Source organism: Rana temporaria, chromosome 1 (assembly GCF_905171775.1).
Source record: "Rana temporaria chromosome 1, aRanTem1.1, whole genome shotgun sequence".
NCBI classification, from domain to species: domain Eukaryota; kingdom Metazoa; phylum Chordata; class Amphibia; order Anura; family Ranidae; genus Rana; species Rana temporaria.
The window spans coordinates 242,707,558-242,723,906 of NC_053489.1; the positions used below are offsets into that span (position 1 = coordinate 242,707,558).

A 16,349-nucleotide genomic window follows, 5' to 3' on the forward strand; every position below is an offset into this window, starting at 1 on the left:
TTTTCTTTTGTCCTAAATATTTAGAGAGAGCTTTAAGTCCTAAGAGCCGGTTCACACTTAGACGACTTCAGAGGCGACCTGCAAAATGACCTCTGTATAGAAATAAATGCAGGTCGCCCTGAGCCGCCCCCGAAGTCGTACAAGAACCTTTTTCTAACTCGAAGCGACTTGCGTCGCTCCTATTAGAACGGTTCTATTGCATAGAATGGGACGCGACTCGTCAGGTGGCTGAGCTGCCTGACGAGTCGCCCCAGTGTGAACCGGCTCTTAAAGTGTTTGTTTTGCTTTATTGTTGTGGGTTTTTAATTTTTTATTTAGGATCCTGTGGTCTTGGCATTTGACATTGAAACCACAAAACTGCCTCTGAAGTTTCCAGATGCTGAATCTGACCAAATTATGATGATCTCCTATATGATCGATGGCCAGGTGTGTCTTTATTCAGGTTATCAACTTTGTCTGGCATGACAAGTAAGACTAGTTTATTTAAATACCTGCATTTTGCTTTTTTTCCTTTAGGGATATTTAATTACAAACAGGGAGATTGTATCTGAAGATATTGAAGACTTTGAGTTCACCCCAAAACCAGAATATGAGGGACCATTCTGTATCTTCAATGAGCCAGATGAGGTAACACCTATGGCATAAGATTATTATTATTATTATTATTATTATTATACAGGATTTATATAGCTCCAACAGCTAACGTAGCGCTTTACAACATGGGCCAGACAGTACAAGTACAATACTATTTAATACAGCAGGAAGAAAAATAGTTATATACACACATACAAGGCCTGATTCACACCTATGCATTTTTTGTGCTTTTTGCACTACAGAACGTGTTGCATAAGAAAACCATGGTAAATGGACTGTAGTGCAAATCTGCAAAAAGCACTAAAAATGCATGGGTGTGAATCAGGCCTGAAGAGGTTAAATACCATCCTTTCTGTGTTAGTCATTCTCTAGTAATTTTTATATGTATTGGAGTGTCTGATAAAACCTTCAAGTGTGGCCAAATGTATAGAATTGTATGTAAAAACAAGTCCTTTTTACATGAAGACATCAGAAAAAACTATAAAGATGAGTGATTGACAAAGTTCTTCTTTGGGTTCAGACTTTAGCTTCATACTTTTTAGCAGAATAGTAATTAAACTTTTTTCCCTACCCAGGCACACCTTATTCAGCGTTGGTTTGAGCACGTTCAGGAATCGAAGCCAAGCATAATTGTAACTTACAATGGGGACTTTTTTGACTGGTAAATATGGTATTTCTCTACAGCCCTATAGCTGAGTGTAACAGGTTTATTTGCAATATTTCCTTGTGGATGAAACCTTGTTGTATTATTCCAGGCCATTTGTAGAGACTCGGGCTGCAGTTCATGGGTTGAACATGCTTCAAGAGATTGGATTCCAGAAAGATAATCAAGGGGAGTACAAGTCGACATCCTGTATTCACATGGATTGTTACAGGTACATGAAATTTCAAAATTTGTATTGTATACATCTATTGACCTACTAAAACCACTGTATTTCCTTTTCAACTGACACCTCAACCACATGCTGACCGCCCACTGTCGTTTGACGGCGGCAGAATGGCTCGCCTGCGCAAATCGCTGTAGCTGTATGGCGGCTGCTTTAAGGGGTATAGGGGGCGTGCGTGTGCCCGCCAGGTAACTGAGCCGATGGGCGTGACCGCAGTGTAAACACACATCCATGTTCTGTCAGGGGAGAGGAGACAGATTGTGTGTTCCTAGTCCCATCCCCCCCACATTTAGAACACACAGTGAGGGAACACATTTTTTGGACTTGCAAGCGGATAAACCGGGCAAACTTTTATCGACGAGACTGGCCCCCAGATGCCCCCCTCTGAATGTCCCTAAAATCGGGGAAACCTCATGGTTCCTTCACTCAGAATCCTCTATCAGTCCTGCAGGAATTCCACGCATTCTTTAAAAAATTATACACTGACGACAATGTCACTGGGCAACAGGAATTCGATGATTTTGTCGAACATTTGCTTTTCCCCGACATTGCTAGATGAACATAGAGCCTTTCTAGGTAAAGAAATCACTGTGGGAAAAGGTTCTGGCCGCTATAAAACAGGCTCCAGTGGGCAAAGCTCCAGGCCCGGACGGGTTTACTACCCTGTACTACAAAAAATTCTCCACTGTATTGGCCCCCTCCCTAGCACACCTCTTCAGAGACTTACAGAAAGGCGGTCCAATAAACATCGACTCCATTAGAGCCTTCATCACTCTTATTCCCAAACTAAACAAAGATCACAGTGATGTAACCAACTAACGACCCATATCCTTAACTGCTTGCCCACCAGCCGCCGTTATACGGCGGCAGGTCGGCTCTGCTGGGCGAGATCACGTAGCTATACGTCATCTCTACCAGCAGCCAATAGGGGCGCGCGCTCCCCCCGCTCGTCCCTGATCCCGGCGCGATCGCCGCCGGGCACCCGCGATCGCTCGTTACAAAGCGAGAAACTCACAGCTCCCGGTCCTGTCAGGGGAGAAATGCCTGATCTTCTGTTCATACAATGTATGAACAGCGATCAGTCATTTCCCCCAGTCAGTCCCACCCTCCCATTAGTTAGAACACACCCAGGGAACATACTTAACCCCTTCCTCGCCCCTAATGTTAACCCCTTCCCTGCCAGTGGCATTTTTATAGCACTGATCGCTATAAAAATGACAATGGTCCCAAAAACGTGTCAAGTGTCCGAAGTGTCCGCCATAATGTCGAAGTATCGAAAAAAATCGCTGATCGCCGCCATTACTAGTAAAAAAAAAAATTAAGAAAAATGCCATAAAACTGTTCCCTATTTTGTAAACGCTATAACTTTTGCGCAAACCAATCAATAAACGCTTATTGCGATTTTTCGTAAAAAAATAAAAAATAAAAAAAAAAAGTAGAATACGTATCGGCCTAAACTGAAGAAAAAAAATGTTTTTTTTTTATATATTTTTGGGGATATTTATTACAGCAAAAAAGTAAAAAATATTCATTTTTTTTTTTCAAAATTGTCACTCTATTTTTGTTTATAGGGCAAAAAAAAAAAAAACAACCGCAGAGGTGATCAAATACCACCAAAAGAAAGCTCTATTTGTGGGGGAAAAAAAGGACGCCAATTTTGTAAGGGAGCCACGTCGCACGACCGCACAATTGTCAGTTAAAGCGACGCAGTGCCGAATCGCAAAAAGTGGCCCGGTCATTGACCAGCAATATGGTCCGGGGCTGAAGTGGTTAATTAACACGAATTTAAAGCTATTCACAAAAATTTTGCCAAACAGGATTTGGATGCAAAACGCTCGTTAACCGCGTGTAGTGTCAGTGCAGCCATAATTCAGTGGTCTGATTAGGCCTTGGACCCCTGTATCTAAGGGGTTTATCTCCTAGGAGATTCTTCTTCCCTGCAATGCCTTATGGCCTTCTAAGGGATCAGGGGTGTTGAGGCCTAAGTTAGTTCTACGTAACTGTTTTAAGTTGTTGTGTTTTTTGTTGTGTTTTTTTTTTTTTTTTTTTTTACCCCATTTCTTGTTGAACCACTTTAGGTTGTAGATACTTCCCTTCTGCAGTATTCGTTTATTTTCCACCTGTTTTAGTGCATTCTGGTTTGTCAGCTGTTCGCTTTAAGGGTGTGGGGTTCCTCCGATATGGAGTTATTTTGCTCTGGCGGTGATCCTTCTCTTTTTGGACTTGAGCATCAGGTTGTTTCTCTGCATCCTTGCTTTGGTCATCTGCTCCTCCTTAAAGCGGAGCTCCACCAAGAAATATATTTTTTTCTTTAAAATGCTGCAAAAAAAAAAAAAACTTTTTTTTTTATACATACCGGAAATGCCTGTTGCTAGGCAGATCGTCCTAATCTGCCACTTCCTGATCCATGGTACGTCTTCTTTCTTCTGTTCCTCGGCTTCCTCCTGTGGAATGGTGGAGTGGTGTCTTCTGGGACCTTGTGTGTGTCCCAGGAGACGTCCTCCATTCACGCCGCGCGGCTCGCGCATGCACAGTAGGTAATTGGGCGGTGAAGCCGCAAGGCTTCACTTCCTGATTCCCTCACCGAGGATGGCGGCGGGGCACTCGAGACCTGAGCGTTTGCTCGGCTTCGGCTGCCGTTATCGCGGGCACCCTGGACAGGTAAGTCTCCTTATTAAAAGTCAGCAGCTACAGTGTTAGTAGCTGCTGACTTTTAATTTTTTTTTTCTAACCGGACCTCCGCTTTAAGGTCAGAAACTTTGACTTATCTGCAGTGTTAATTTCGTTGGCTAAAACATTTTAGTCGACTAAATGAATACTATTTTAGTCTACTAAAACAATTTTTTTTTGCTTGTCGATCATTCCTGCTCTAGAAGACAAATATACCAGACAGTATTTGAGGCCACAGGCTAGTGGGCAAGAGCAAAAACTGTGGCACTTTTTTTTTTTAAATGATTACACTTTATGTACTCAAGTTCTCTGTTTTCTTAACCTCCAAAAATACGCACCATTTTTCTCTGGATTTTTGGGGTTTGTATATCTTGTGCTGTGAGCTTTTCAGTAATTCTTTGCTCTTCTTGAAGGTGGGTGAAGAGAGATAGTTACTTGCCTGTTGGAAGCCAAAATCTCAAGGCAGCTGCAAAAGCAAAATTGGGATATGACCCAGTTGAGCTGGACCCAGAGGAGATGTGTCGCATGGCGACTGAGGAGCCACAGGTACATTTTAATACTGTATGAAGCTGCGTCAAAGTAAAAATCGTCAGCGGTTATTTGTTTTTTAAAAAGACAATGATGGTATTTTCCTGTTTCAACATAATAAATTGGACTTAATTCTTTGTGTTTTTAATTGAATTTTATTATTGCAGGTACTAGCCACATACTCTGTGTCTGATGCTGTTGCCACATATTACATGTACATGAAGTATGTCCATCCGTTCATCTTTGCTCTTTGCACAATCATCCCTATGGAGCCTGATGAGGTTAGAAACTGACCACAAAATCATAATGCTAAATTTCAATTTTTGCCTGTAACCTAAGATTATATTTTCCGTTAACCGATTTGAAAATTGTAATGGATCTGTGCTAATACTTCTCCCAGGTGCTGAGGAAGGGTTCTGGAACCCTCTGTGAGGCATTGCTGATGGTCCAGGCTTACCATGCTAACATTATCTTTCCCAACAAACAAGAAACTGAATTCAATAAGTTAACTGGTGATGGCCATGTGCTGGACACTGAAACTTACGTGGGTGGGCATGTGGAGGCTCTTGAGTCTGGAGTATTCCGCAGCGACATTCCCTGCCGCTTCAAAATGGTAAATATTATTTTAAGGCTACATGTATATTATTATAATATATAGTTTATTTTTTGTAGAAGAAAAAAATGGCAAATTGAACATAAGATGGACAGCTCAAACACTGAATGCGATGGTCACGGTTGAAGAAGCGGTTACCACGTCGTATGAGGCTCTTGTTAATATGCTTTATAGGGGAGGGGTTCTGGGTAGGGAAGTAGGCGAGGTTCTGTAATTGCCGGGAAAGATTTTTCGTATATGCTCCAGCAACCTGGGCGATGATTCCTTAACTGGATCTCCTAATAGCCCTTTGTGGTGCAACCCGTCCTTGGGGAAATATTTTAAGCTAGCACTTTGTGGGTTCGTTACAGGATTATATATATACACTGATCATATTTTGAAGGGAATTTTCGCTCTTTCGAGCTAGTTTATATGGTGTCCCTTTTTTTTATGTCCGCAAACATATAGCAAGGAGGTGAATACATGCTGAAACTCTTACCCTGGGCATGTGGATGAGATTAGTTAACGTGGATTTGCTGCTATAAAAAATGACATACGAGGCTCGGGGATCCCCCCAAAAAATTATAAAGGTGTGGTTCCAATGGACTGATTCTCTTGACACTTTGAGGGGGGGCAACATGTATTTGTATAAGAGAGGGAGGTTTTGTTACTATTAATACTAGGATAATCCAATGACCATGTGATTGCATGCGTATGGGAGATGTCATACAAATTTTGAGGACCTGTTATTTTCAGTTGTGTGGATTGCGGGATGAGGGCTTCTCTAGTTATCAGGGCCCTGATTATCCGTGCAGTCCCAACAGTGCCCACCAGTGCTGCCAATTGCGGCCCCCCACCATTGCTGCTAATCTGTGCCTCCTCATCCCTGTCGCCTCATCAGTACCACATTTGAGTGCCGTGTCATCATCGCACATCTGTGAAGATAATTTACCTGTTTGCAAAATGTTATCACAAACTATGAAAAAAACATTTTTTTTTTCTCTAAATTTGTGGTCCTTTTTAGTTTGTTTAGCAAATGTAATTCAAAATGTGACAGCGCTGAATGCTAAAAATTGGTCTGAGCAGGAAGGGCGTAAAAGTGCCCAGTAGGCAAGTGGTTAATCTGGTCCTTTTTGGTGCTTCAGAATCCCTGGTTTCCATTCTAACTCACAAGGTAGTTTTTCATGTTGCTGTCACCTCGGCTAGCTGTATGTCTGAATTGGCAGCTTTTCCTGCGCACGGACAAGGTTGTTTTAAGGCCTAGATCTTCTTTCCTGCCTTTCATTTTTAGGTGTCTCAGGCAGAACATCATTCAAATTTATGGTCTTGAGGATTGGGTTTCCCCCTTTACAAACAAGGCACCTTCCAATAAGGATGAGCTCTGGCGTGTTCGCATAGTCCACGTGCAGAGCCTGCCAGGAAGTGTGCACGGCGCTGCGCTAATCACAGCCAGGAAGACATTTCACGATCCCTGCAGCCGAGCATCGGGACAATGTCTCTCTGACTATGATTAGCGCAGCGCCATGCACACTTCCTGGCGGGCTCTGCAGATGTACTATGCGAACACGCCAGAGCTCATCCTTGCCTTCCAACAGAAAATGTGTGCTTCTTGAACGTTTCAACACCAGGCCTTTGTTTTCCAGGTTCACAAGGCTGCCATCTGGTCTTCAGCTCAGACAGTTTTACCTGGTGAACATTTTGGGTCCTGTAGATATTGGCTTCAGACATAAGGTTCCTCAGGCATTAATGTGAGCTGTAGACAAGGCCAGTTAGCTGTTTTTTGGCTGTGTCCCAGGACTGACCTACATTTGTGTGTTTTTTTTTTTTGGGGTTTTTTTTTGCCAGTGTCCATTCCTCCTGTAGGTGGCAGGATTATCTCAAGGTTTAAGGCTTTTTTGTCCTTGTTGAATTTCAATAAAAGTATTTTATAGTATGTTGTGAGTAAAATCCTGTTTTATCCAATATCTCATTGTGGCGGCTGTACTAATTTTTTTGCAAACAATTTTGATTTTGTCTCCTGAAGAATCCAGCTGCTTTTGACTTTCTGCTTCAGCGTGTGGAGCTCACCCTGCGTCATGCCATTGAAGAGGAAGAGAAAATCCCTCTTGAGCAAGTCACTAACTTTCAGGAGGTATATAAGAACTATGATGATGCTTTTTGTTCTCTTGTGTTTTTATTTTTTCTTCCCTCTAAAATTCATGCTGTCTTTTTGTCCATGGTAAGGTTTGTGATGAAATAAAGAAGAAGCTGATTTCTCTAAAGGAGGTTCCAAACAGAATTGAATGTCCTCTTATTTACCATCTTGATGTGGGAGCTATGTATCCCAACATCATCCTCACCAATCGTCTACAGGTTGGTGGAAAAATACATTTTGTGTGTGTTCTCTGCTAAGTAAACTCTGATTAAAATTCTGTTATTGGTCTCTGATAAACAATTCTCTAATTACAGCCTTCTGCTATGGTTGATGAAGCAACATGTGCTGCTTGTGACTTCAACAAGCCAGGAGCTACGTGTCAGAGGAAAATGTCTTGGAAGTGGAGAGGGGAATTTAGTAAGTAATGTTTGTATTCATGGGCTTAAATTGACTGTGTCAAAATGTTTTATTAAGCTGCCTTTGTGATTTAGACCCCACCAACACTTGGTTTATCTGCCAGACACTATTATGTAAAGTCTGATCTCCTCCTCCATTAGTTTTTTGTTATTACAATAAAAAGTACAAAAGCCAATGTTCCAACAAATAGCAGAAAATGTACTCCAAATGCATACAATTCAAGAAGGCAGAAGAAACGGATTTGCTTTACAATATATGTGAATTTTCACATTGCGTACAGTAGGGAGCATTCATTGGTACAAAGCCATGTGAGTAGCATAATTCTGGCCTAAAGCTAAGCCACCCCTCCTACAGTATCGCAGTTTCAAGGAGGTTCAAAATCTGAACAGCCATACAATAGAAATCGCCATACACCGCGACCACCCCCCCCCCCCCTGGTCTTTTTGGCAACTAGCAACGCCCCTGGCTGCCTGGGACAACACAGATCGGTCTTCCTGTATAGCAGAAAGACAGGATCTCTGTGTAATCCCCTATCAGAACGGAGATATGACCAGAAGCCATACGCAGATTGGCTCCCCTGCTGGCTAATCAACGTGCACATCCACAGATCGCCACGTACGATACAACATACACCTACGCAGTATAACTGTGGCGGCTGGTCGGCAACCTGTTAAACTTAATGAGATGAAAAAAATTGTTCTTCCACTCCAAGCTTAGAATGATCAGATATGCTCCCCTCATATGGTCCCACACTCGCCTAGTGTTGTTGACCCTAACAAATTAATGTTAGAAGTCAGATGCGTTTTTTATATTCTGGGTTTGCTGGGGCTAGTAATCCTCCTCTCTGTGTCCTCAGCTTGCTCCTCCAGGCATATACGATTATAAAAACATTTGTGTTAGTATCCTCCACAGTGAAAACAAATTGGAACCGCTGAGCTTTTGTAGTTCTCCATTGCTTGAGCTCATCTCTTCATGATTGTTGTTCACATATAGAACAAATGGTAAACTCTGTTTATTAAAGGCTTTTGCAACATTGGTTTACACTCCCTTAAAAAGACAGATATTCAAAAGCATGTGTGCCAAACCAGAAGTACCGCTGAAGCATGCTCTACACCAGATGTTCATTAGCAATGGTCTACGCCATAGGTGGCAAATACAAGGCCTGCGGGCCGAATCCGGCCCTCCAGGCCATTTCATGTGGCCCTCGCACTTCTGCAGCTGCAGGAGAGCTCCAGCTCTCCTCTGGTCCTACTCCAGACCCTTACTTTCTGCTTTCAAGCAATGCATCCAGCTTCTTCCCAGCAGCAGCATAAGGAAAGGGGGTGCACTGTGATGTAAGGGAGAGTGGGGGGGATTCAACTTCTTATGGTGGGGTGGCTCTTGACATCTAATGTAAGGGGAGGGGATGCGCTGGACATCTAATCTTACAGCTACAACCGGCCCTTTTGAGGACAGTCATAATGCTGATGCGGCCCACAATGAAATTGAGTTTGACACCCCTGGTCTACGCCATACAGGAATTTGTGTCATTTTGCCGTGGCACCCCAGTTGAAAATCCCTGATTTAGGTTATTGTTCCCTTCCATATGGAGTACAGAATTTTTCTTGTTGCGCTGTGATAAACTGTAAAGAATTGTATGAACTATAACAAGTGATAATAAAAAATGCAAATAACAACTGTGTTGAATCATAAGTTCAGTGAAGTCCAAAGAAACACAATTGAAATTAATTCTTCTGCGATTCAAAAATTGAGGAAATCCACCACCATAAGTGAAGACGCCATAAGAAATGCAAGCTTACCAGATGGCAAGCAAAGATGGCTTGCGGCTGTAAACCCCAGCCCGGGCCTTTAACATGGACTGCAGCATACACCAGTGGAATTTTGCAATAGATCCTCAAAGGCACAGATGTCACCAAGTGGATGAGATAAAAAAGTGTGAAATTTAATGAGATAAAACACAAGAGAACGATCATATAAAAGCATAAAAACAAAGCTGGCCGGGTAAGCGAACGCCCGTCCGCTCGGACTGTCATGCGATAATGTCCATATGGAGGCTCTCCCCTCTGGAGATGGTGATCTTTTTTTATGATCTTGGGCATGAGGTTGATTTTCTGTGTCTTCCTCTGTGGTCACATTGACAAGCTCACCTATCTAGGGGACTCTATCTCATCTGGGTCCAGATTTGGATGTTGATCCTTCAGGCGGCTCCCAGACTGCAACAGTCCTCGGGTCCACGTCATGGGACTTTTTAAAGGTTATTGTGCTTTGCCCACCCCTCACTTGGATTGCTTTTGGACTTCCCAACAGTATCTGAATTCCTGTGCCTCTCAATGGCTGATAAAGTAAATACGTTTTGTACTCGCTGTGGGATCGATCGATTTATTTTTAATTTTTTTCCATTGAGGGGGCTGTTTTTATGCTCATCTTCTTAGAACCACATGCTACAAATTGGGGTTTGCTGGATGGAGGCGAGCTTATCCTGGACTGGTCTACAATTTTTTTTTTTTGTTTGCCAGTGTCCAATCCTCCTGTACGATGCAGTTTAACCCCAACAGTATTTGTATTGCTGAGCACCTCAGTAGACTTCAAGAAAATAACTTTATAGCGAAGTACAAAAAAACTATTAATTTCCATTTTGTTCTGATTAAATATTTCAACTTTGTTTTTTTGAAAAATGTACACACCATAAAACTTTTTTTAAAACTTTGCATTTTGCTTCTTATTTAATATTGTCAGTCAGTTACAGGCACTTTGTGATCGTATTTATCCAATAAAATTTATTTAGTTAGTAGTTCCATGTTCCATGATACAATTTTATTGGATTCGCTTGATCATGGGATTGCTTTATCTAAATGAAAAAAGCAATGGGTAATTTTATTAATGTCTAACCACTGTCAACTGTATTGTCATTGCTAATGAAGATTTAAATCAGGCTTTACTGATTTCCTTTCATCAAAGAAATGTGTGGTGTCTGGAGGCTGGTGACGGAAATATTTATCAAACAAACTGCTCATTAGAGACTTGGATTTCAGCAGAGCAGATTATCACATTAGTATGATCAAGTAGTTTCCGTGCCCTGCCTTTTTCCATGTGAAACTAGTTTCAGTGTATGCTGCCATTTATACAAATTCTTCTTTTTTTTTTTTTTACAATTTTGTAAAATTTTGTGCATTTCAAAGTTGCTTTTCATTTAGCTCTTGTGAAAAATCTTTTAGGTAGATTCAGAAAGAGTTAGGCCGGCTTATCTACAGATAAGCCGGCCTAACTCTGAATCTGCACCGACCTATGTTTAAGTGTATTCTCTAACAGAGATACACTTAAACATATCTAAGATACGACGGCTTGCGCCATCCTATCTTAGATTGCAATGTTGTTGATGGCCGCTAGATGGCGCTTCCATTGCGGCCAGCGTAGATTATGCAAATGAGGGATGCGCTGATTCACGAACGAACGCCAGGCCGACGCAGTCGAATTGCGTCGTTTCCGTAAGAGATAGGCCGCCTAAAGTTAGAGCTATGCTCTAGTGGAATAGTAATGTTAAGTATGGCCGCCGTTCCCGCCGCGAAATTCGAAATTTTTACGTTGTTTGCGTAAGTCGTCCGCGAATCGGGATTTACGTCGTTTACGTCCACGTCGAAATCAATAGGCCCGTACGGCGTACTTAGCCGCAATGCGCACTGGGTAATGTAGTCGGCCGGCGCATGCGCAGTGTAAAAAAACGTCAAAAACGTGAGGTCAAGCCTCATTACAACGCCGTTGTAGATTGAAAATCACTACTAGCCTAGTTAATTTACGGCGGTGTAGCCTAAACAGGCTAGGCTACGCCGCCCTAAAGATATTCCAATCTCTCTGAATCTACCTATTTGTTTTCAGTGTAGAAGTTTGCTCAAAATAGAAGTAGAGTAAAACTGAGCTGATGGACCAACACAAAGTGGTCATAATTGTCAAGTGGAAAGAAAATGATAAATGGTTTTCCATTTTTTTTTTTACAATTAAATATCTTAAGTGTGGCGTGCATTTGTATTCAGCCCCCTTTACTGTGATACTCCTAACTTAAATGTAGTGGAACCAATTGCCTTCAGAAGTTTCCTACTTAGTAAATGGAGCCCACCTGTGTATAATTTTATGTCAGTACAAATACAGCAGTTCTGTGAAGCCCTCAGAGGTTTGTTAGAGAACCTTCGTGAACAAACATCATGAAGGCCAAGGAACACACCAGGACAGGTCAGGGATAACATTGTGAAGAAGTTTAAAGCAGGGTTAAGCTATAAAAAAAATATCCCAAGCTTTGAACATCTCTCGCAGCGCTGTTCAATCCATCATCTGAAAATGGAAAGAGTATGGCACAACTGCACACCTACCAAGACTTGGCCGTCCACCTAAACTGACAGACCCAGGCAAACAGCATTAATCGGAGAAGCAGCCAAGAGGCCCATGGTAACTCTGGAGGAGCTGCAGAGATCCACAGCTCAGGTGGGAGAATCTGTCCACAGGACAACTATTGGTCGTGAACTCCACAAATCTGGTTCTGAAAGGGCGACAAGAAAGCCATGGTTGAAAGCCATAAGTCCGGTTTGCGAGAAGCCATGTGGGGGGCATGACAAACATTTGGCAGAAGGTTCTCTGGTCGGATGAGACCAAAATGAAACTTTTTGACCTGAAAGCAAAACGCGTTGCGTGGCGGAAAACCAACACTGCACATCACCCTGAACACACCATCCCCCACCGTGAAACGTGGTGGCAGCATCATGTTCAGGGATGCTTTTCTTCAGCAGGGACAGGGAAGCTGGTCAGAGTTGATGGGAACATGGATGCAGCAAAATAGGGCAATCTTAGAAGAAAACCTGCAAAAGACTTTAGACTGCGGCGGAGGCTTACCTTCCAGCAGGACAATGACCCTAAACATACAGCCAGAGCTACAATGAAATGGTTTAGATAAAAGCAAATGTGTGTGTGTTTTAGAATGGCCCAGTCAAAGTCCAGAACTAAATCCAATTGAGAATCTGTGGCAAGACTTGAAAGCCCAATAAAATAAATTCATGCTTTTGGTTTTAACCTGACAAAACGTGGAAAATGTCAAGGGGTATGAACACTTCTTCAAGGCACTGTACCAAATAAATCTGTGTGTTGCCAGGTTATCACTGTAGTTCTGCAGAATACAGTGACTTATAAGCTTCCTGCATACTCTGCTCTAGTGGCGAGTCATGGCTTTCCTTATTTTTTTTGTGGATTTTTTTAATGTAAAATACAAAACTAGCTTTGCCTCCCTGATCCTTTTTATTCATGACAATCATTATTCAACTTTATCAGCCTAGTAATTTCACCACCTTGGCGGTCACTTTTTAATGTGTACACTATTTATTTATTGACAACTTAAAGTGATCAAAAAAGCTATTCTAGTGAGACTCCAACTTTTACTTGCAGTGCCAGCCAGTCGCAGCGAGTATCATCGGATACAACAGCAGCTAGAATCTGAAAAATTCCCTCCACTCTTTCCTGGAAAGCCACCTAGAGCTTTTCATGAACTGAACCGAGAAGAGCAGGCAAAATATGAGAAGAAACGGCTTGCTGGTGAGTAGACTAGAAACAACATAATTACACACACTAACATAATTCTGTGTATATATAATAAATGAATCGGTAGGTTGCTACCAAGTCTTTTTTTTTTTTTTTTTTAGATTATTGCAGAAAAGCCTACAAGAAGATCCGTGTAACAAGACTGGAAGATCGTGTAACCACCATTTGCCAGCGGGAGAACTCATTCTATGTAGATACTGTGCGAGCTTTTAGAGATCGGAGATATGAGTTCAAGGGACTACACAAGGTGTGTAAGAATGGAAATGCGGTATTTGTCCTGTAATATGTAATATTGTGCTGCTGTTTGCTACGTAAGATGGTAAATCTCAACTCAAATACTGCTATACAAAGGTGTGGAAGAAGAAATTGTCTGCTGCCTTTGAAAGTGGAGATGCTGCTGAAGTGAAGAGATGCAAGAACATGGAGATCCTTTATGAATCGCTACAGTTGGCTCACAAGTGCATTTTAAACTCCTTCTATGGATATGTCATGCGCAGAGGGTATGTTTTTAAGGCAACTATTTGCTTGAGGTTTTTTTTTTTTTTTTTAATGTAGCAGTAAATGACCAAAAATATTTATGCCATACAATTAACATTGTGACGTAAATTTATTAATTTTTTTAGGGCTCGGTGGTACTCTATGGAAATGGCTGGCATTGTGTGTTATACAGGTGCTAATATTATCACACAGGCTCGAGAGCTGGTTGAACAGATTGGGTAAGTCCCATCCCCTGCTCCCTTCACCCCCCCCCTCTTGATTTTTGTGTGCAATTTTCTTTGCTTTTTGTTAAAGAATACTGCACTATGGGGTATAAATATCTTGCCTGCCTAGTTAATAGACACTTCTAGATTTGGGAGCTTGGGTCTGGGCTATAGCAACCAGATAATTGGTTTTAGCTTGGTGCCCAAATCTGTGGCAGATTAGAGTGCAGTTATTTGCAGAGTGCTATATAAGCTATATTGCCTAAAGTCACGTTGGAAGTCAATATTTGTTTTGGGCAACATTTTAAGTGAAGTATGCTTAAAGTGGTATTAAACCCTAAAACAAAAATGTACTATTACAGCTTACCAATTTGTGGATGTGATGGGTACATTTAGTTTTTCTGTTTTGTTTTTTGTTTTCAGATTTTGTTTTGTTTGTTTTATTTTAACCTGGTGATCTGACTAGTTAATTTTTCAACTTTAACTGACCAAGCAAAACAGCAGTTAGAGGGTTGAAGCAAGCCATTTACATCCATCTATTCCCAGCATTCCTCAGTTATTTGCTTGTCTCCTAGGAGGATGCACACCTTTTATTTGCAGCTATCTAGACAGGCAGCTTCTCAGCATTAGCTTTGGAAGCTGGTCACTGCTGGAATGGACTATTGCATGGCTAGCCAGAAATGTGATCTTCAAGTCAGTAGGCTCTGCATTGTCACATCTTCCAGACATATGTTTACTGTGCTAGCCATGGACCATTTTCTGAGTCCAGAGCCAAGACACAGCCCCTTCACATGTCTTCATTCAGGTCCAGAAATGCTGCCAGGTCTGTTGTAGCCTCTTTCTGTCGGGGGGGTAATGGCCTTTGTGGACATGCATCCACAAAAGAGCATCTGCCATGAATCCCATTTACCCCGCCCTTTGAGTGTTTGCCCCCAGTACCCACTTGCACTGTTTAAATTGCTTTCCCACTGTGGCATATCTGGACAGCTTCCTACTGAGGCAAGAGTCTGCAAGAGTTCTGGCTGAAAGCTCAGACCTTGCAAAGGCTTGGCTGTGTTCTGAACCTTCAGGAGTCAGAGCTGGAACTGACTCATTGCTTAGAGTATCTGGGTCTCACCCTAGACACAGCTCAAGCCAAAGTTTTTCTTTAAAGAGGAGTTCCGCTCATTTGTCTCCTCTCCCACTCCGGTGCCACAATTGGCACCTTTTGGAGGGGAGGGGGGGGGACAGGATGCCTGTCTTTGACAGGTATCCTGTTCCCACTTCCTGGAGTCTGCCCAGTGGCCCATAAGGTCTCCGCAGGGCTCGCTCCTCCTCCCCCTGTCGCCTGGGCCAGTAGTGGAGAGGAGCAGGTCCTCGTGCATGCACAGTAGGATTCCCGGCGTGAAGCCGTAAGGCTACACTGCAGGGTTCCCTTGTCCGTAATGATGGCGAAAGCACCCGACAGCTGATGGAAACATCAGCTGTGTTGCCGACCTCGCTAGACTCCAGGACAGGTAAGTGTCCTATTATTAAAAGCCAGCAGCTGCAGTAAGTGTAACTGCTAGCTTTACATTTTTTTTTTTTTTTTTTTTTTTTTTTGTGGCAGCCCTCCGCTTTAACAAAAGAAACTAAACTCTCTGCTCCCAGACTAACACTTCAGTCCAGGAATCGCGGACTTGCTTTCTCATGAGTTCTGAGATTGACGGTAGCCTCCTTCAAAGCAGTCTTATTTGCTCTGTTCAAATTCAGGTCCTTTTACGACTCAACATCCTTTCATTGTGGGACAAGTCAGCTCAGTCCTTGGAAAGACCCATTTGTCAGGCACAGAAGGCCAGGTTGTCCCTGGCTTGTTGGCTCAAAAATCGTGCTCTGGAAGTCCATTCTTCCAATTTCTTGGAAGGTCCTCACCATAGATGCGGACTAAGAACAAATAGTGAATGGTTTGTGTTAGTGCAGAGGAATTTTGTCTCCTGATAAACTTTCTGTAATTTTAGGCAATTTGTTTTTCCCTGCAACGCTGCTCTCCCCGACTGGTGGGTCATCTAATCAAGATTCAGTTGGGTCCGCCCCATAGAAATTGACTTATGTCAACCATCAGGGTGTAACCAACATTTTTCCTCAGTAAGAGGTAGAACGGATTTTGATCTGGGTTGATCTATACATTTTAACCTTGTCCACCTTTTACAGTGCAGGTGTGGACCATTTTGCTCAGCCAGGGGCACCTGAACCTGGGGAAATGGTCCTTACACCTGAATGTATTCCAAGAC

General features: G+C 42.4%; 1 protein-coding gene across 1 annotated transcript in view; it reads left to right on the forward strand.

Moving 5' to 3' along the window:
• POLE (DNA polymerase epsilon, catalytic subunit) overlaps window positions 1–16,349 on the forward strand; it is a 100,621-nt gene that overhangs the window by 29,526 nt on the left and 54,746 nt on the right. The window contains exons 9-22 of the mRNA XM_040352113.1: window positions 319–426; window positions 517–627; window positions 1,170–1,255; window positions 1,350–1,469; window positions 4,565–4,697; window positions 4,847–4,960; window positions 5,080–5,292; window positions 7,295–7,402; window positions 7,495–7,623; window positions 7,720–7,822; window positions 13,247–13,393; window positions 13,501–13,646; window positions 13,751–13,899; window positions 14,023–14,115. Coding sequence (XP_040208047.1) covers window positions 319–426; window positions 517–627; window positions 1,170–1,255; window positions 1,350–1,469; window positions 4,565–4,697; window positions 4,847–4,960; window positions 5,080–5,292; window positions 7,295–7,402; window positions 7,495–7,623; window positions 7,720–7,822; window positions 13,247–13,393; window positions 13,501–13,646; window positions 13,751–13,899; window positions 14,023–14,115 — 1,760 coding nt within the window. The remainder of the gene's footprint in view (window positions 1–318; window positions 427–516; window positions 628–1,169; window positions 1,256–1,349; window positions 1,470–4,564; window positions 4,698–4,846; window positions 4,961–5,079; window positions 5,293–7,294; window positions 7,403–7,494; window positions 7,624–7,719; window positions 7,823–13,246; window positions 13,394–13,500; window positions 13,647–13,750; window positions 13,900–14,022; window positions 14,116–16,349) is intronic.